The sequence below is a fragment of the Protopterus annectens genome, chromosome 4.part0 (genome assembly GCF_019279795.1).
Source record: "Protopterus annectens isolate FY-2018-M chromosome 4.part0, PAN1.0, whole genome shotgun sequence".
NCBI lineage: Eukaryota > Metazoa > Chordata > Ceratodontiformes > Protopteridae > Protopterus > Protopterus annectens.
Genome location: NC_056733.1, coordinates 108,296,340 through 108,317,018, shown reverse-complemented (window position 1 = coordinate 108,317,018; position 20,679 = coordinate 108,296,340). Strand labels below are relative to the sequence as shown.

The 20,679-nt window shown below is 41.5% G+C and overlaps 1 protein-coding gene across 1 annotated transcript in view; it reads right to left on the bottom strand.

The window, feature by feature from the left end:
* The window catches only part of LOC122799215 (myosin phosphatase Rho-interacting protein-like), a 2,938,789-nt gene that overhangs the window by 253,976 nt on the left and 2,664,134 nt on the right, over positions 1-20,679 (bottom strand). Inside the window, exons 21-22 of the mRNA XM_044068133.1 lie at positions 5,502-5,664; positions 2,239-2,318 (exon numbers count right to left, since the gene is read on the bottom strand). Coding sequence (XP_043924068.1) covers positions 2,239-2,318; positions 5,502-5,664 — 243 coding nt within the window. The remainder of the gene's footprint in view (positions 1-2,238; positions 2,319-5,501; positions 5,665-20,679) is intronic.

Here is a 20,679-nt window from a genome sequence, read left to right as displayed (position 1 = left end):
CCCTATCATGAATGTTGCCACAGTAAAGGCAAAGAGAAAGGAATATTGGGAATCCTAAGTGAATGACTTACGCTTGTAAACTTTTTAGTTGAATCGAGAACAGATGCTACTGTTAAAAAAGCGATAAGTAGTAGGGTATATACAATACTGCATGTTAACTATATGAATCAATCAGACAAGGTTAGAAAACGTTGGGAAGAGACACTGGATAAGCAATTCACAAGAAAACACTGGGAGGACATATGTATGGCTCCGAAATATGCAAGAAAGTCTAGAAGATTTAGGATTTTTGCCTGGAAGTGTTAGCATAGGCTCTTTTACCCCAAGCAGACTACAAATATTTTTTCTCAGGCAGATGTCAAATGTTGGAGGTGTGATGGTGGAGAAAGACGTAACTGGGAAAATGTTTTGGGAGTGTAATGATTTGACAGACTAAAATTCACTGCAGAGTACTTTGTCAGAAATATTGAGGGAGCAAATGGGTTTAACTAGGGAAATGATTTGTGGATACAGGATCTGAGCCTATCTTGACCTCGCCAAGGCTTTCAACACCATCCCCCATTCTGGAATTATAGCTAAACTCACTAAACTAAGTATAAATCCCTATGTCACAAGATGGGTTGCCAACTGGCCCACTGCCAGAACCCACACTGTAAAAGTTGCAGACTCCAAATATGACCTCAAAGCAGTGACAAGTGGAGTACCACAGGATTCCGTCCTGGGACCTCTCCTGTTTGGTATCTACTTCTCTGACGTACAGGCTAACACGGAAGGCCTCTGGCTAACGAAGTTCGCAGATGACTGCAAACTAGGAGCCACAGTCAAGTCCCCAAATGATGTGGACATCCTACAGAAGGGCCTCGCTGAGACAGATGCCTGGTGTCAGAGTGATTGGCCTCAAGCTCAATGCCAAAAAGTGCAGTGTCATCCCCTTTGGTAAAAAACTCTGTACCCATGAACTACCACATAGGCAGCAATCTACTTAAAGAATGCGTGATAAGAGACCTTGGGATCCAGGTGGACAGTAGTCTCCCCTTTGATAGTCACATCGCCAAATTAATCAGGAAGTCCTTCTATGTGGCGCACCTCATCATAAAAGGGTTCTCATCCAGGAAAAAAGTGGTCATTGTTCCCCTCTACTCGACACTCATTAGACCCATTATAGAGTACAACGCCCCTTTTGGAATGTACCTCACAAGACATCTGCAGCAGCAGGAAAGGCCACAGAAGTTCCTCACAAAGAGGATTACTGGCCTCAAACAAATGCCCTACACTGACAGCCTCAAAAAACTCCAGCTTTACTCCATAGCATATCGCCTACTCTGAGGTGATCTCTGCCTAACATATAAAGCTATGTCAAACCCAGAGCTGTTGGACATGCTACACCTAAAGAAATCCCAATCCCTCCGAGCTACGCGCTCCAGGGACCTAAACCTTGTCACCACAATAAACAGGACATGCTGGAGGGAAAGATTCCTGTCCCAGAGACTTCCCATACTCTGGAACAGGCTACCCATCTATGTCAAGCAAAGTTCTTCATTAGTACTCTTCAAAAAAAATCTTGAGTGGATGGGAAATAGGAAATACACCCCAGGGATCACTTCTGTGTCTCTGCTCGACAGTGGCGCACGAAAATAACTTTCTTCAGTGGCGTAAGCCAGGGAACTTTGTTGGCTAGGCTTACGTAGGCCCTTGGGCTGATAGCCTAGTACCTACCTATGAACCTGTGAACCTATGAAGTGACTATACATAGTAAGCCCTTGTTAAGTTTAATTCTGGTGGTTGCCAAAAAGCAATTACTATAAAATGGAAATCAAAGTCTAAACCAGCTGTATTTGAAGTAATGAATACTGTAACAGAGATAAAAGAACTGGAAGTGGGATCTTCAGAAAAGGGTACGAGCAAATTACACAGAAAAAATGGAAATTGTTGGAACAATGCATGCAGAATAATGTTTCAGGGGAGGAGAGGTTTAATGGAATGAGGTTTAAGGTAAGGCATGAATTGATCAACTTATGTAATGTTGGATTGATGATAATTTAAAAAAAAGAATATATGTGATGTACAATGAATGTTTGCAACTGAAACTTGTTAATATTGTTTCCTTTTATATAAATGCCTTAAGTTATACTTCAATAAAGATGTTAAAAAGATCACTTCTGAAAGAAGCATCAAACGCTCTTTAGCAAATCGACTGCATAACATTTTAGCAAATTAAGCCAAATAAAAATGTTTCACCTTAGATCTCATAGTTCGATCTGCTCTCTTTGATGTTGCCATTTTCAGGATGTCTGGATTACTCTTTGACTTCATAATATCTACATGAAGACATTTAAATTTTAGGTAAGAAAAAATAAGATACACAGGTTCTCAAAAACATTTCTAATATAATCAATAAAACCAATCTGCAGAGAAAAAAAAACATAAAACATAGCTTACTAAGCACACATCAACTGAGAAAAAATATTTTCTGGTACTTCCCCATGATACTTCACTACTCCTGCCTTCATTTCTCAGGAGGTCCCTTAGCTATACACTTCTGCACACTTACGTGCAAACAAACAGAGTGTGAACAGTTGTTAAAGTATGCAGTCCACAGCCTGGTAATGACTTTTGAAGGAGCTGTACAAGTGTGGATGCAAAGCTGTGGCTAGGAAGCTTGAACTCTCCATTAACTGGTGATGTTTGCCTAAAAAGTACAATAAAATAAAGGTGAAGAGCAGCGCTTCAGCATAACTGAATGCTGAAATGACAAAGGGACGAGTTAAACAACTTCAACAAGGAAAAGTCTGCTTTCATAGGGCAATATATGGGGTACCAACAATGGAGGTTTTCTGTAATAGCTGGACAAGGAAATGTTGATAAGGCATTACAACAGTATAGACTACAGAATGGATTGCTCCCTACTAAAATATCTGCATTGATAATGCCAACTGTGGTACATTAAAAAAAAAAAAGAACACACTGAAAATGCAGATGAGAGAATACCAAACATTGCTCTTCTTTAGGCTTGTTGTTTTGCAAGGGGGTAAACCCCTCCCTACACCCTCTGCTAGGTGTCACCCATGTGGCAAGCCAAAGCCACTCCCCATGGAGATGGGACAGCCAACAGTGGCTGCTCATTCCCATCCTCCCCGGGAAGCCTCTAAAGACACCTGAGATACTCACAGAACTAGGGTTACATGTAGCATAGTCTGGGCTTTCTAATATTTTTCGAAGTTCTTTTGGCCCCGTGCCTATCAACTATCAAGCCTCCCCTACTGGGCTTAAACCCATACATTCCCATATAGTGGAAGCTGTCATAATCATGGGGCTAATGGCTCTTCAGAGGGACCATTACTTAAGCAGCCATTAGGACTGCTTGTGTCCTTCAGTGGCACCACAGCTATCTGGGCACTTAAGATGGCACTAATCTTACGCCTGGGATAAGGAAAGTACAGTTGTGTACACTTACCATAAATGTAGACATTCGAGTGTATTCACTGTTGCAGTCATCACCTATAGGTCTATCCCTGCTGTGGTAGCCCTCGGCTGTCCTGAACACCAGAGTCAATGTTTTTCTGCATTGGCTGCAGTCGCCTGTAGTCTGACGTCAGGTCATCAGTGCTATAAAGCAAGGCAGCCAACATCATTACATCAGTCTTTCTTGTCATGGAGCCCATAGCAGAAGCAGTTCGCATGAGTGCTGGTCGGGCACTACCAGAATTTGTATTTCAGCTAAAAACGACTAAAGCTAAGTACCCCTTAGGGATCCTTTTTTCTTGCACTAACCGATGTCCGAAAAAGTTAACAATTGTCTTGACTGACCAAGACATCCCCCATTGCCAGTTCTATGCCCTCTTTAATGCAAGAAACATTCGCTGTAGAGCTCTTACTGTAGACAGTTATTTTTGTGTTCCATCTTCGCATTCTGATATGGTGTCCGTCAGCCAATAATCCGTGGACATTCAGAAAAAATGCAGAGCTAAAGACAGAGACAGACCACACAAGGCAATGACTGCAACAGTGAAACACGAAGAAATTCAAGTGTTCTACAATACCAGTGAGGCCCACACAATGCCTTCTCCATGCAAGTGCATACTTTCTCGCCTGCCTGCACCATCAAGCCCCAGAGCCATTAATAAAACGTGAATCACCTGGGCTGCATCAGGACATTATCCGTCTAAGCCATAGGAGTGGGAACATATTAGCATTCTATGTTAACCTATACTAGAGCATTACTTAACTGTATAAATGAATAGCTGTTCAATTTGCCTTAAGTATGTAAGGTTTCCATACTATATTTCTAATTACATAATGGATTATGCCAACATCCTAGTGAGACACTGGTACCATCACTCTGTTTTAACGCACGTTAACCATATGGGTCATGTACATTTCCATGTTGAGAAGCAGGAGCCAGAGATACGCTCACTGTTTTCCTATGTTCAAACACAAAATTGGCCACACACAGGAGCCAGAGATACGCTCACTGTTTTCCTATGTTCAAAGACAAAATTGACCACACACTACCTTAAGTACAACAAATGTGGGTTCTCCAAGCAGCAGTGAAGAGCAGAGTCATAAAATGGAAACAAAGGTGAATGTGTATGAAGCAGAAATGCCATCAGAAGAATATGTTTCCATTTAACTTTAAATGTTTACAATGTGAAGTGAATATTGCAAGCTCCCAAACATTTGGCACCTTCTACATTACTGGTATCATAAAAGAGGGTATCACAAATTACTGAAATATGTTTATTTCTCTTCTCCATCTTACAGGGAGGTATGGAGTATAACCTCAATATAAAGAAATTGCGAGTTTGCCCCCAAAAGAAAAATAATGTTTTTTGCAAAGATATATATACTTTTTATTCTCAATTAACAGCACTTCAATGTTTTCACCACAAAATGTCACCTAAAGTGTGCAGATGTGGAACAGAACACACAGAAAGAAATGTGGAGTACAGTAGATGTGAAAGGCAGCATATAATCCTTAAAACTGCATTGTGGTACAACAAAAGTCCACCTCTGGTGTTCAAATAAACCTGATAAAAATAATGAGTATCTGAGACAGACAGACAGTACCTCACTCTTTGACCTTAAGCTGTCAAATGCACAGCAAAGACATATGGATTTCATACAGACTGGTTTGTACAAGTTAGTTTTTAGAGGTTGAGGAAGTTAAGGGTAAGGAAAAATTCCTTTTACCTCCAGGGCTGAGCATTATTGGAGTTTTAAGAAAGGTAGGAGTGTGGTGGCATAAACTCCCCAACAGGGGGAAGGCAGACAGTCCTGAGTACCACAAAAACGCTTTCACTTCTTGAAGCTGCTAAAAGGCTACAACAATGAACACCTATATTTTACTGCTATCTGGTACCCAATGTCCAGCCGAAGCCTTTGTATGGATTCTCTTTTATAAAACATAAAAAAACTAAAGTCATTAAAGCAACATGGTTACCAAGAGAAACAGTAAATCATTTTAGCAGAATTACTTGGACAAAGACTACACCAGTTCGTACCATATCCTCCACGGTCCATATCTTCCGGAGACTGTTCACCCAGTGCTTGATGCGCAAGCTGCAGCTGTTCTTTTAAACGGCTTATGTCTCGGTCTGATTTGGCTTTTACAATGCTAAGCTCTGTATAGATGTCCTTATACTTGTCAGTAGCATACTTCTTATCCTAAAGTACATGTTGGCAGGTTAAAAATATTTCAACATTAGACAACAAAAACTGTTTCACATTATCTCATATTATCACACAATTTCAAAAGCATCAGACATTTCTTAGATTATAATTAAAATAAAAAGTATCACATTCAAAATAAAACTATCATAAATGGAGAACTCTAGTAAGATTCCATCCAAAAATAAGAAGAATGTGGAACATGCTCTTTATAATGTGCTACTTAAAAAGAATTGAGACTTAACTTATTACCAGCTTCTTGCAGCTCAGTGTTTAGCTTTGAGTTTCTTAAACAAAATATACATTTATGCTGCATCAGCTAACCCAGAAGTCCCTCTTTGCAAATTCTGGGTTACATTATACTTGCCAGTCAGATACAGCACTATTTTCAGCAAAGTTCAAAGCTCACCAAGTCGAGTCACATCATGATGTACTGTACCTGCTACACAAATGCATTTATCCTTGAAACGTACCAGTCTGACCCATAGCCACTAGACAGCATGCATTTACAAATCGAAAACTAACAATGTTAATTTCGTACAACATTATTAAAACAAGTGACCAATATGAGAATATATGCTAACTCCAGATGCACCACCTAGCAGCAGGACCTCTCATCTGCAGAAGGATGGGGGGAAAGTATTCCTAACAAATCAAGCGGGATTACTGTCTACTATAGGAAATGTTTCAGTACAAAAAAAATACTCATCTGTTCTATCTATCCATCCATCCACTGCACCTAACTATGAAGATCTTCCCTGATGAGTAACAGTCTGGGCTGAATGCCATGCAATACCACATGGTTAGAAGGAGCTATAGAGCTGCCTACTGTTAGAGCTCAGATGGCACGCACACTCACAAATGGAAACACCCTTACTATTTTCAGTCTAGGGGTTAGAAACCTTTCAGCCATAAGGGAAAGTACAGGTGTGCAAACTGTACTTATAACAAATGTTCAAATTACTCACTGCTGCAGTAGCCTTTGGCTACTATGATAGCCTGTATGCTACCATAGAGTCATAGACTGTTACTAGGCTAATGGCTCGAGGTGGGGGGGGGGGGGGCTTTCTAAGCATAGCCAAGTTTTTCCTGAAAGAATAATGACATCCTGTATCCAAACAGGACAGTGAGGTCTAGACATATTTAACCTACCTCTTTCCATAATGGACATGGGTGCCAAACCCAGTGTAAACTTCCTATTCCCCATCCACTGGTCTAGGTTTGGGCTTAAAGTGCTCTGCGTAAGGAAGGTTTGTTACATTTTGTATTCTTTTTGTAAGGAAACTCTGAGGCCACTCTAGTTGCTGTATATGCCTGGTCAGGTACATAGAGTAGAGAGCAATGAACTCTATGACTGGGGTCTGATAAGGGCAGAGTACAGTGGGATAATGACCTCTTTGGACCTAGATGCCATGTCCTTAATTATAAGTTGCTCAACATAAAAGGAGTTCCTCAACACTGCGGCCATGTGATGGTCGAAGGTAAGGCTACTGTCTACGTGTGTACCCAAATCCCTGACCACAGCGTCGACTCTTAGGGTCGTATTATTAACATGGTATAAGACAGGGCAATTGACTTCCCAAAGGGAACAATTATGCATGTCTTAGCACTAAGTTTAAGATCATGGCTTTGGCACCATTTGTTAGTCAGAGATAGGCATTCTTAAAGAGTACTATTGTCTGCAGGGGACCCAATGATAACCTCCAGTTTGCAATCATGTGCAAACTTAGTCAGCCATAAACCTTCAGCTTTTATTTCCACTACACAGAAAAAGATGCCAGAAAGGAATGGGCTCAGTACCGAGCCCTGGGGGACTCCACTAGCGATTGATCTCTTGGTGGAGGTGGCTTTACCTATTTTGACTTCCTGGGTCTAGCAGTGTGAGCCAGTTGGCTATCCAGTGTATGATAAAAGGGTCTATACTTAATTTAGTAAGCTCTTCTGTAATGCCTGAATGGCCAGACTTCACAAGGTTCTCGCTCCCCTCCACATCTGAGCTCTGGCTGCTATGCATGAGTCCTTTAGAAACGCTGATTAGCTATTTTATTTCTTACCAGTGGATGAAAAAGGGTCGGCCAGTGTCTTAACAGACAAATAGCTGCCAAAGACTATTGCGTTTTGTTATTCCCACCATGGCAAATCTATACTAGGCAGTATCAAGGCACATTCTACTAGGAACTTGTCTTCTTCTTCATTGGTATATTGGAAAGACCTAGACTCTAGAAAAATTCTAGAGGTAGCTATTTTGTTTTCTGTACATACTTTTACTAAGTATTACAAACTGGATTCCTTCTCTAGATCTAGTACTCAGTTTGTGAGGGACATTCTCCAGGGGCTCCTGGACCCTTAGCCATCCTCCTCCCAGGTAAGATACGCTTTGTTAATCAACCTAACTAGCCAAAGACTATTGCAGCAGTGAGAATGAACGTAGTACAGTCTTGTAAGAACTTACCAAAACTACAGATGTTCAAACTCCTCACTGCTGCAGTAGCTGCACCTTCCCTCAATCCCAGTTTCTACTGTATATAGTCAGCTTGGGAGCAAAAAGTTACATGTTTACATCCTTTTGTTCCTTCAGAAGTAAGCTTCATCATTTTTTTGTGAGGCAAGAAGTCCCAAAACTGACTTCATTCTTTTGCTGATTTCCCTCTCAGGGATCGTGCATCAGCAACCAGAGTACAAATGTGGAGTGGGGCCACAGCTTTAAGAAGACTGAATGATCATGGACTACTACTGTATCATAGGCAGGACAGATGCCAACAAACCAAAGGCTAGTAAAGCAGTGAAAATGATGAACATATATCAAAATCTTTTTGCCTAAGCTCTCTTGCTTTAAAATCAAGTTCCTACTGGAATCATCATCTAGCTCTGATTTCTCCAATCTTATTACCTCCTCCACTGACAGTCTCGCCCATCTTACCTGCATCTCTTATTGTAGCTGAAGACAGGCCTTCCACTTATCCAAAATTCTACTCTAAGCTGCAAGATTTTTCAAATAACATTTCAGCTCACACCCAAGAACACTTATGAATTCCCCTTACAAATCCAAAACTCTCTCAAGTGATTCAGGCATACATGCCTCCCAACTCACCAAATGCCTTCTCAGGCAATCACTAATATTCTGTGACCTACAAAAGAAAATGTATAACTCCCAGTGCTCGAGTGGAATTCTCCCACTTCCTTACAATTACAGGAAAACTGCTGCATGATCTCATCTGACAAACTGATCAGATCTAAATACAGCTCCTGCACTATTTATTTATTTATTTCCAGTTTGATTACCAGGGAAGTCCACTGGGCTCAGAGAGCCCATTTTCAGTGGAGGCCCAGAGAGAAAAGCTCCATGACAAAGAATACAGATTAAAGTTTAAAAACAGTAACAATTAAGAACAACTTACAAATATATTAATTCAAAGCAAAGCATACGCAATTTAGACCATTGTGGAAAAACTTTCCTTGTACAGAGTCATTTAACATACAGTCATGCATATAGAGTAAGAAGCTATTTACAATATTTACATAGTTAATGTCTTTGGGAATTAGCTTTTAACAGATATAGTAAGTTATATCATTTAGGAATGCAGGGGGAAAACCTGCTGGGGCCAAGAGCTTAACAAAGAAATTAGGTAGGGTAAAAGCACATACATTTCCGTTTGGAGGACAGGTAGGTGAATAGCTGTGATTTAAAGTTCTCTCTGTTAGGCAGGGTTCTTAGTGTTGAAGGGAGAGAATTCCATTTCCTACCTAAAGAGTAAGAAAGAAGAAGTTGGCCGGCAGGTCTTTTAGGTTTATGGATCATTATTATGTTTTGGTTGTCTGATCTTAGGGTTCTATTAGGGGTGGAGGGTGGAAGGATGTTTGTCAGAGCTGGGCATTTTGTTGGGTAAAATAGGAGTCTGTGTGCAGTGGTAAGTTCAAGGTAGTCTAGGTGGTTTGGGAGTTCTAGCCAGTTCAGAGACTGGAGGGAGAGGCAGTGATGGGTAGAATTGTTGACTTTGGTGGCAAATCTGGAGATTTTATTGTAGCAGTTTTCAAGTTTAGAGGTGATGGAAGATGTCAGATTTGTTAGTAGAGGGGCTCCGTACAATAGGGAAGGCAGAAGGTAAGTAGTGGCCAGGGTATGCCTAGTGAAGGAGGAGAGGAAGTGACTGTTCCTATATAGCATCTCTAACTTTTGGTGGGTTTTCTTTGTTTTGTTGAACATGGATATCGAACCTGAGGTGTTCATCTATTGTAACACCTAGGAATTTGGCGAAGGGGACCACTTCGATGGGGGAGTTGGTTAGGCTGAGAACCTGGAAGGAATTTTTGTCGTATGAAAAAGATTTTGAGGGAGGGAGTAGGATTATTTTAGATTTGTTTGCATTGAGAGAGAGGTGATTTTGGTGCATCCAGGTCTCAGTAGCTGAGAAGGCGATTTGGGTTTTAGTTAGCAGTTTGGGGGAGGTTAGAGGCAGAGCAGACTAAGGTTGAGTCATCAGCATATTGAATGACTTTTGCGTTAGGAATAGCGGAGTGGAAATTATTGATAAAGATGTTAAATAGCATAGGTCCGAGGATAGAGCCCTGAGGGATGCCAGTTGTGGTTGGTATGAAAGGAGAGGTGGCTTTATTCCATTTGACAGCCTGAGTCCTATCAGACAGGTAACTTGAGAACCATGCTAGAGTGTTTTGGGAGAGATTAAGGTTTGAGAGATGACAGAGAAGGTGCTTGTGGGAAACAGTATCGAAAGCTTTAGAGAGATCTAGGAGTACTGTAGATACTAAGTGTCTGGAGTCTCGGGCTTGATTGACAGTTTCTAGGAAGAAAAGTGATGCAGTCATAGTGCTATGCCCAGGGTGGAAGCCATGTTGGGTATGGGTAAGGAGTTGTTTTTTGGGTAAGAAAAGGCATGAGTTGGAGATGAATACATTTTTCCAGTATTTTGGAGAAAGGTGAGAGTAGTGCAATAGGGAGGAAATTTGAGATGTCTATGTTTTTGCCTCCCTTGTGGAGAGGAAGAATAAAGGTGGAATGCCAATGTTTGGGGATGTAGTACTCCTTTATGGATCCACTGATAAGGCTGCTAATTGGGAATGCTATTCCATCAGCAGCCGATTGTAGGAAGGAAGAGGGAATGTTATCAGGTGCATTGGAGCAGGGTTTGAGTTTGGATCGGAGTCCTTTTATGAGAGTAGTGGGGACAGGTTTGAGCCCGAACACAGGAGGAGAGTTATTGGGGAATTTAAAACTAAGAAGTTGGTGGGAAGAGTTTTTGTTGGGAAAAGTCTTGGTCAGGTCAGATATAGAGTCTATGAAAAATGAGTTAAATTGTGATGCTAATTCGAGGTCGGATTTACTTTGGTCAGGGCAGGGGTTATTTTTGGAGCCTGGGTTAAGAAGTGAGTTTATAGAGTTCCAGAATTGCTTTGGGTTTTTGGTATGGTTGGACTGGAGCTTTATATAAAAAAGATTTTTTGTCATTGGTGATTTGCTTTTTTGCAAGGTTACGGAGCTTTGTGTACTGGAGATGGGTTTCAGGCAGTTTATTCTTTTGGAAAAGCTTCCAGAATTTATCTCTTTGATGCATAGTTTGTTTTGTTTCTTTAGATAGCCAGGGAGTTGTAATAGTTTTTATCCTTTTGTGTCTTAGTGGGGCTAGGGAGTTTAGAGTGTCTAGGAAGGTAGTATTGAAGTAGTCCACGGCTTTGTCAAGTGGGAGGGTTTTCAGAATATTCCAACTCATTTGTTTGAAAATATTGGAGAAAGTTTTGGGGTCAAATTTGCTGAGGTTGTGTGTAAGAATGCATTGATGCTGATGAGGGGTAGAGGTGGTTGCCCGGTGAATAAAAGCTGGGAGGTGGTCACTAATAGTGTTAGCGATAGTGCCAGAACTGGTGATTTTGTTAGGATGGGTGACTAAGATCCGGTCAAGAATGGATCCTGACTTAATTGTTTGATTGGGTCTGGTGATGGAGGGGATTACTTGAGTAAAATTATAGAGGTTAATGGATAGGGAAGTGAAGGGGCTGTTGATTTTATTCCAGTCGATGTTTACATCGCCTAGTATGCAAGTTTCATAGTGTATTTCTGTTGAGGCCCATAGGAGTATATCTTCAAGGATAGTGGTGTTGTTACCGGGTGAGATGTATAAGGCAATGACACAGACGCGTTTGTGATTATTTATTTTTAGTAGACCGGCTGTTAATTCTGTGTTGGGGAACTGGGGAATAGGATTTGGAAGGGGAATTAAGGTGAGAAAATTAGAGTATATTAAATCTGTACCACCACCTTTTCTATTTAAGCGGTCACATCTAAGAGTGTGAAATCCAGGGGGTAGGATTTCAGAATCAGAGATGTGGGGTTTGAGCCAGGTTTCAGAGATGGCTATGATGTCGGGTTGGTTGTGGCTTAGCCATGCTTGGAATTGGTGTATTTTATTATTGAGACTCTGGGCATTAATTGTGAAGAATTTAAGAGTATTGTAGGGGGAAGGAGTAGAAGAGGGAGGAGGAGGGTGTTTGTTGATTATGAGTGGTTGAGGTCCAGGGTTGGGAAGAAGTAATTTTTGCAAGTTTGGATTTGTGTTTTAAGAATTTGGGTTGGTCTATGATAGGCTTAGGGGTAGGTAACTTAGATGTAGTGTGATTTTTGGAAAGAATAGGTGCAGAGGGTTAGGCTGAAGTAGGGAGGGCGAGATAAGGTAGAAGTAAGAATTAGACAGTGGGTGCAAAGGGGTTTGTGTAGAGGTTTGAGAGGTAGTTAAAACTGGAGGCTGGTTGAGGAATATGAGGTGCATAACAATGGGATTAGGAGTAAGAGGAGGCAGATGTGGACTCGGAGAGTTGAGATGATTAAGGGCATGTTGGGCTTTGGTATTATAAAGGTAAAAACTTGTAAGGGAGGAATGGCTGTGAGGAGTGAAGTAGTTAAGACTTGAGTTAGAGTGTAAGAAAGAAAAAAGGGGGTGTGTGAAGTTGGACAGATGGCGTGATATAGAGTGTTTAGATTAAATGGTGTAGGTGTAAGGAGGAGGGGCAATGAGGAGAATAGAGGGAAGTGTTGTTACTGGATGAAGGGAAGAGGAGGGGAGATGGAGGGAGGAGGGGCAATGAGGAGGAGAATAGAGGGAAGTGTTGTTACTGGGTGATGGGAAGAGGAGAGGAGATGGAGGGGCAATGAGGAAGAGAATAGGGGGAAGTGTTGTTACTGGATGATGGGAAGAGGAGGGGAGATGGAGGGGCAATGAGGAAGAGAATAGGGGGAAGTGTTGTTACTGGATGATGGGAAGAGGAGGGGAGATGGAGGAAGGTGTATTTATTGGATAATGGATTTGGGGGTGTGGAAAAATGTAAGACAAATGTAGATGCACTGGGGGTGGGTGGAATTTGGGTGTAGGGTAGGGGACTGCTAACCACTAAACATGCTTTTTTTTTTTAACATCATGATCCTGCCCACCCCTAATTATCTGTTATATATCTGGCAGTATTAAGTAAATTACCTTTCCTTCACTAAAACCACCTCTGCAATAAAAGCTCTCCCCCAAATCTGGGATCCAGAAGACCACAAGCCCTTCATGCACATCACAAACCAAGGTGACCCAGTTCTAATTCACCCATCAACACAACTACCTTTTGAAGAAGTTAGGAACTACAACATTTCATTCACTTGTGACCAGCATGGCTCTGGAGGGATATAAATGGACACCACTGTAAACATTCACTTCCTACCTTCCATTCATCAATAAGTATCTGCCATGATCATACTTCATCACTTCTTGAATTAGGCACCCTGTATTCTTATGCATCAGGCTTACCACTCTCTCCTCTTTCTTGGCATAATTAAACAAACAAAATCCACTGTTGTGAACCCAGATTTTGACAGCTTAAGCCTTTCTTCTTCTCTTGTATGGTTCTCCTGAATAGCCATCACTCACTGTAAGATAAGCAACAATTCTGTCCACTTCACTGGGTTCCAAAGTATTCGCTTCTAATAATTCTTCAAAACTCCTGTTCCTTTTCTAGCAAAAGCTGACTGCTTTGTTATACATGACCTAACAAATCTGTTATAAAATAACGTATCCCAATTTCAATGCAGTATAACTTTCCACTTGTTTTGTTACAGGAGGACACTGAAAAACACATCTAAAAGTCTAAGTCTCAGACCGATAACTTCATCCATTGCAGAAAAGTTTGTACTCTGCTGTTAAGAAAAAGTGGGAAACGTAACCTTTAATAAATCTTTCTGAACAAGATTATTTTATTTATTATTCAATGCTCTAGGATAACCATTCTCAAGAAATCTTAAAATATTCTTGATCAAGTGCCTTACATACAACAAAAGTATATCTAAACTTGTATTAACTGCCATTGGAAGACACAGCACTTAACACTAATAAGACGGTTCTTTCTATAGTGTAATTTTACCCATAATAACAAGCCAATAATATGTATTCTGTAGAGAGCACTACATAAGTATTTATTAACCAAGTCTTGGGAAATATAAACATTAAAAAAGGTTTATGCCTGTGCATGTCAGAAGTGTAGCTGATTCAGCCAGTGCCTAGGCAGATACTATTAACCAGTGCCCCACTCCCTCTGCTCTTCAAGTGAAGAGCAAAAAAGTGATCAGCATAATACAGTTACAGCTATGTGCTCCCCCCAGTTCTTTGATTCAATAGCAAGAAAAAAAAAAAAAAAAAAAAAAAAAAAAAAAAAAAAAAAAAAAGGGCAATATTCCTTCTATTGGCACACTAAACAGGTGGCTAGATGCATGACACACCTCTCCCTCTTGACCTCCTGCCCCAGCCATTCAAGTCCCTCTTCTCTGCCCTGCCCCAAGCCTTCCTGGCTCCATGAACACACTTTATTAAAAATAATCTTTTAAACTGTTACACCCTGCCTGCACAGAGAGCTACTGTGCTCATGTTTTAGTTTAAAAAAAGTATTCCTTTTAAACTGTAGCAAACTCCTTGCTAAAAATGTAACAAACAGTTTATAGCCTGCCTGCATGAAGCACTACAGAGCTTAGGTTTTTTATTGAAGAAAAAATATTTTTTTTTTTTACTTTTAAAATGTAGCAAGCAGTTGTTACAGATTAGGCCACACACAGAGTGCTACAGTGCTCAGGATTGACAGTAAATGCCATACCAGCCTTTAAAAGCTGGTATCGCATTAGAGAGAGATCAGGGTTTGTTGATTGGACACCCCCCCAACACTTTGCGCCCGGGGTAGTTGCTTCTTTTGCTCCACCCTAAATACAATACTGGTGCATGTTGAGTTTATAAGCAACTCCCTGACAGCTTCCCAAAATATGTGACGTCAAGTTATAAAATAAGTACATCACCTATATAGAGATTAAACAATTTCAATGAACTAAAAACTTCAAACCAAATAAGTGCTGATCCATAAAAAATAAGTAGTTACAAAGAAAATGAAATGAAGTGGATACAAGCTTATATAGGGCCATTGGACCACCACTGCCACACTTTCAAAACTAAACATTGTTACAATGGCTGAATTCAAGAATATTCAAAATTTACTGATGAAGGACAGTGGCTACTTGGAAAAATTCAGCTGCAGTCACTGAAGACTTTCTGTCCTTCCACATGGATGCTGCTATACAGAGAAAAATATATCATTCTTCTCTGGAAATACTACATTGTGTTGATAACACATTAGCTACGTCTCTAACACAGTCACTGCTAAGATTAATCAGGGACTTTAAGTGGTCCACAAAGTTTGATGCAGGTTCAGTTATAAAATAACTGCTAATCAATAAATGTCTCACAGAAAGCTTGGCTGTATCTTTGTGGTATTTACGGACTTCAAAAACATGGGACACACATATGAAGTTATTTCTACAACTTCTGAAAACGGCTTCAGAGATAACACTGATGAGTAGCAGGTCCTCCAACACAAAAGATGCTCATCCACTTTTACATAAAGTCAGGATTATGTAACAGAGACTGTACAGCTAGAAATTAGTACTCTCTCCTTAAGACCACTACTACTATCTCCATGGTGCAGGTGATCAGAGTTTATTTAGTGGCTCAAGTGCCTACAGGAGCTAGCCAGAGAGAATGGGAATGAGTAGCTACTGTTGGCTCTTCCATCCTGGGGTGAGGGAGGTGTTTTTTTGGCTCGTTACAAAGGTGGCACCTAAAGAGAGCACTGTGTTACTCACAATGGAGTTTGAACTAACCAAGCTTGTGCTGTGCTGAATGCATTCGCACATATAAGCCAAGGTAACTCAGAGTGCACAGGGATGCTTCCTTTTGGAAACGGCAACAGCAGAGCTCAAAAAAGCTGCTGAGGGGAAGAGTGGGTGCAGATTCCCAAGCAGAAACAAATGGACCACAGGGCTCCTGCACAGCCTAGGAAACCCCAGCTCCCATCCTAATAGGGCTGACTAGGCCAAATGGGTGCTGGTAGAGAAGCTATCAGTGTGGGGAACAGAAAAAAAAAAAAACTACTGCTGTGCCTTTAGTGACCTGTTTGATAACAATGCCATTCTTGGAACATAAAACACACAGACATTCTTAGAACATAAATACCATGGACATTCTTGGAAATAAATAACAAGGACAATCTTGTAACATAAATTCTGTAAAACATTTCTTACTTCTCCTGAAGTTATCATGGTAAATATACTTTTTAAAAACAAAATCAAGACTTTGAATTTCAGAAAAAATGACAAAGTGACAAGTGCTGGTTTGGGTGTGTGTGGATCTGACAACAATGCTGGTAGTATGCTTATCATCATCAGTGCCATTGCCAGAATGAATTACACTCAAGCTAATATTTCCAACAAAATGTTCAAATCCAGCAAAAAGTAGAAAATACATTTTTAGTGGCCGGGTAAACATTTAAGCCATAATATAATACTTTGTATTTTGTTGCATTTAATGTGTGCCCTGACAAATTAACTACATTCAATGGTAGACTATGTGGAACCATGTGTTAGTCTACTGTTAGCTGCATTCTTCCTTTTCCCAGACCCTTGATTCTTTGAATGCAGGGAGAGGAGGTCATTCACTATTTCTCTGTATACAATCTCTTCCTGGGAGGTTTTCGGTTGAACAGTATGGCTTCTGGTAAGTTTGAGAAATCCATGCCTTTGAAAAAGTAATGTAAATTAATACAGCCAAGCCTGACCACCATTTTTCAATCTTTCTATAAACAGTGTCAGTAACAACCTCTCCACCACACTACTACTGCTGGTATGACCATCACAGACTATTATGTTTGGGTCACCTCCGATCATAACCCATTTACTATGTGTTTGAGACATGGATGCCAAGAAAGTCACTCAAGATGTAAATCTTGGCATTCGTGTTGAGAGCACGTAATAAGGGTTATGACCGTAGAACCAATCATAATTCTTTGCAGTGTATGGAGCTTTGTATGTTCCATGAACTACCAGTTACAAAAAGAGAGAGAGAAAGTGCAGAAGTGTGAAGTATTTCACTGACTTTGAAAGCCAGTAAAGGACTTAGCACTGTCAGACAGCAGCATACCTCTCAATGTCTTTGCTCAACACTTCTGGACAAATACAAAAATAATGGGGATCAAAGGATCGAAATCAGGGACAGTTTTTAAATATCACTCTAATTCACTTAAAAAAGTTAATAGAAAGTACAGTTATGTACACTTACCATAAATGTAGATGTTCGAGTGTATTCACTGTTGCAGTCATCACACTTGGGTTATCTGCCTGCAGGTAGCCTTCAGTCGGCCCGAATACCAGAGTCTTGGGATTTCTGCGTCGGACGTTGTTGCCTCTTCCATGATGTCAGGTCGTCAGGGCTATAAAATATACAGCCAACATCATTACATCAGTTTTTTCTTGTCTCAGATGTCAGTAGCCCCCAAAATAGGAAGCAATTACATGGTGTGGAACACCTCCAGTAAAAAGTAAATACCATTGCCATAAGATATGGCCAAAAAATGAGGATAGAAAGAAAGTATAGAAAAGTCAGGGAGCTGGAGGGAGGGTAACCAGGACTGCAACAGTGAATACACTTGAACATCTATATTTATGGTAAGGGTACACAACTGTGCTACATTCTTCATGTTTCACTGCTGCAGTCATCACACTTGGGTTGATTCCCAAAGCTGAGGAAGGGTGGAGGCAGTCAAGAAGTATTAGGGCTGGCTAGAAGGCCTTGCAAGACTGCTGTAGCAAATCCAGCTCTGGATTTAGAAAAGATAGGTACAGAACTCCAGGTTGCAGCTTCCAGGATGTCCCTGGTAGGGACTCCCATGAGAAATGCTGTAGAGGTTGAGGTAGCCCTAGTGGAATGGGTTCTGATTCCCCATGGGGTAGGTTTTCCATGGTGTTTGTAGCAGAAATGGATGCAGTGTGCTATCCATTTGGAGATACCTTACTTTGAAATGGCCTTGCCCTCTGCCCCTGTAGCAAAGCTGACTAGGTCAGATTTTCTGAAAGATTTAGTCCTGTCAAGGTAGAACCTGAGCTGCCTGTGCACATCCAAGGAGTGCAGGATCCTTTCCTCTTTATTCTGAGGATTACGGAAAAAGGTTGGTAAATGGATGGATTGGTTTAAAGCCAAACCTGTTACTATGTTGGGCATAAATGATGGGTTAGTCCTGAGGGAAATCCTGTCCACATGGAATATAATGAAGGGTTCCACAGCCATAAGGGCCTGCAACTCAGACACTCTTCTTGCTGAAGTGATGGCTAGAAGTAAAGCTGTTTTCCAGTGAGGGGGAAGCGTGAGCTTCTCTAGTACAAAGTTAAGGTCCCAGGCTGGAGTGAGAGCTCTCCTCGGAGTCTTACATTGTTAGCTCCTCTCAAGAACTGTTTGACCAGAGGGTGAGAAAAGAGGGGTGGCTCAGTATTGTAATGAGCTGAGATGGCAGAGGCATGAATCTTAAAAGAAGAGAAGGATAGGCCTTTGTGGAGTAGTTCTGCTGGATAATCTAGGATCTGAGGTAAGGTGGGCATGGTTGTGTCCTTTACCTGAGACTGGCTCCAAGAACAGTATCTTTTCCACTTTTCTGAATCGGATTTCCTAGTACTAGGCCTTCTGGCCTCAAGGATGACATCCAGCACCTGTCTGATGAGGGTTGCTGGTGATGTATTCATGGAATAAGCCAGGCTGCTAGGTTCAGGGTTTGCAGCTGAGGGTGCAAAATCTGGCCCTCCAGCTGGGACAGCAGGGAAGGGGTCTGATGCAGGTGCCAGGGTGACACTGCTGTCAGACTGCATAAAAGTGGGTACCAGTGCTGGTGTTTGGTGCAATCAGGATTGTCCTTGGCCTGTCCTGCTTGATCTTGAATAGTACTTCCGAGAGGAGGGGCAGAGGGGGAAAGGCATAAATTAAGAGGTTTTCCCATGTAAAGGATAAGGCATCCACTTTCCATGCTTGGCTGTGGGGAGTTCTGGTGCAAAATGCGCTCAATTTATGGCTCTGGTGTCACCCACCTGTGGATTAGAAGCTTGAATGAGTTGGGTTCCAGTTTCCACTCGTGTGGGTCCATTAGATTTCTGCTTAAGTCGTCTGCCAGTGAATTTTGTTTGCCTGGCAGGAATTGAGCTTGCAGGTGCACTTGATTGTTCAAGGCTGTGTTCCACAGAACCACGGCTAACCTACAGAGTGGGTAGGAATGAGTTTCCTCCCTGCTTGTTTATGTACCACATAACTGTGGTGTTGTCTGACTTTATCAAGAGTTGTCCTAGAAGGATAAGGTATTTGAAGGCTCTCAGTGCATTCTGTACAGCTAACATTTCTTTTTGATTGATATGCAGTTTGTCTTGGGCTCCATTTGCCTTGAATTCATTTGCCTGCCATGTGAGTCCCCCTTGCATAGTCTGATGCATCTGTTGTCAAGGTTTGGGCTGGGGGGGGGGGCGTGTTGAGTGAAAGGAAGTCCCTCATTATGGTAGCAGGCCTCTGCCCACCAAAGGAACTCTGTTCTTAGGCAAGGAATAACAGGAATCGCTGCTTCCAGGTCCTGAGAATGTTGACACCAGAAACCTTTTAAGTACCATTGAAGTTTCCTCATATGCAGTCTTGCATATGGAATTAGGAGAATGCATGAGGCCATGAACCCTAGGGCTTGCAGTATTTTTCTTGCAGATAGCTGGGTTTGGATGGCCAGTAGTTTGCCAAATAAACCTGTTTTTCTGGAGTGAGGAATGCCATCTGGGAAGTTGTGTTCAAGCTTGCTCCCAGGAATACAATTTTTTGGCTGGGTATCAGATGTGATTTCTTTTTGTTGATGGTATACCCCAGACAGGTTAGGAGTCTCTTTACAAATGTCAGGTGCTGAAGTAGCAAGTCCTGAATGTCTCCCTGAATCAGGCAATCGTCCAAATAGGGGTAAATCTGAATTTTTCTTTGCCTGCAGTATGCAATGGCTGGAGCCAGGCATTTTGTGAATACCCTGGGCACAGTAGATAAGCCAAAGGGAAGTGCATACAGCCTGCTCTGAAATGTAGATGTTTCCTGCAAGATTCCCTTATGGGGATGTGCAGATAAGTGTCCTTTAAGTCTAGGGTGACCAGCCAGGAGCCCTTGGCTAGCATAGGAAGCAGCTGTTGGAGAGTAAGCATTTTGAATTTTGGTACCACCAGGAAGGTGTTGAGAATTGACAGATCCAGGATAGGGTGCCAAGGGTTTTCTTTTCTGGGCACCAGAAAGAGTCTTGAGTAGAAACCCTGTCCCCTTTGCTCTGTTGGAACAGCCTGAATAGCCCTGATACTGAGAAGAGAAAGTACTTGCTTTGAGCCTCTGTCCAGTGGTTTGGGGGGAGGTCTGGCAATCCACTTGGAGTTGACAGTGAGTGGAAGTAGAATCTGTATCCCTGGGATACAATGTTTAAGACCCATCTGTCCTGGGTAATGTACTCCCAGTTTTTTGCATGCAGGGCAAATTTTCCTCCTAGGGGCGCAAGTACTTCGGCATGGCTGGGAAGGATGAAGGACAAGTCATTGTGAACTTTTTCCATAAGAGGGTGGCTTACCACTCACTGTTTTTGAGGTGGGAGCACTCCATTGTTTAGATC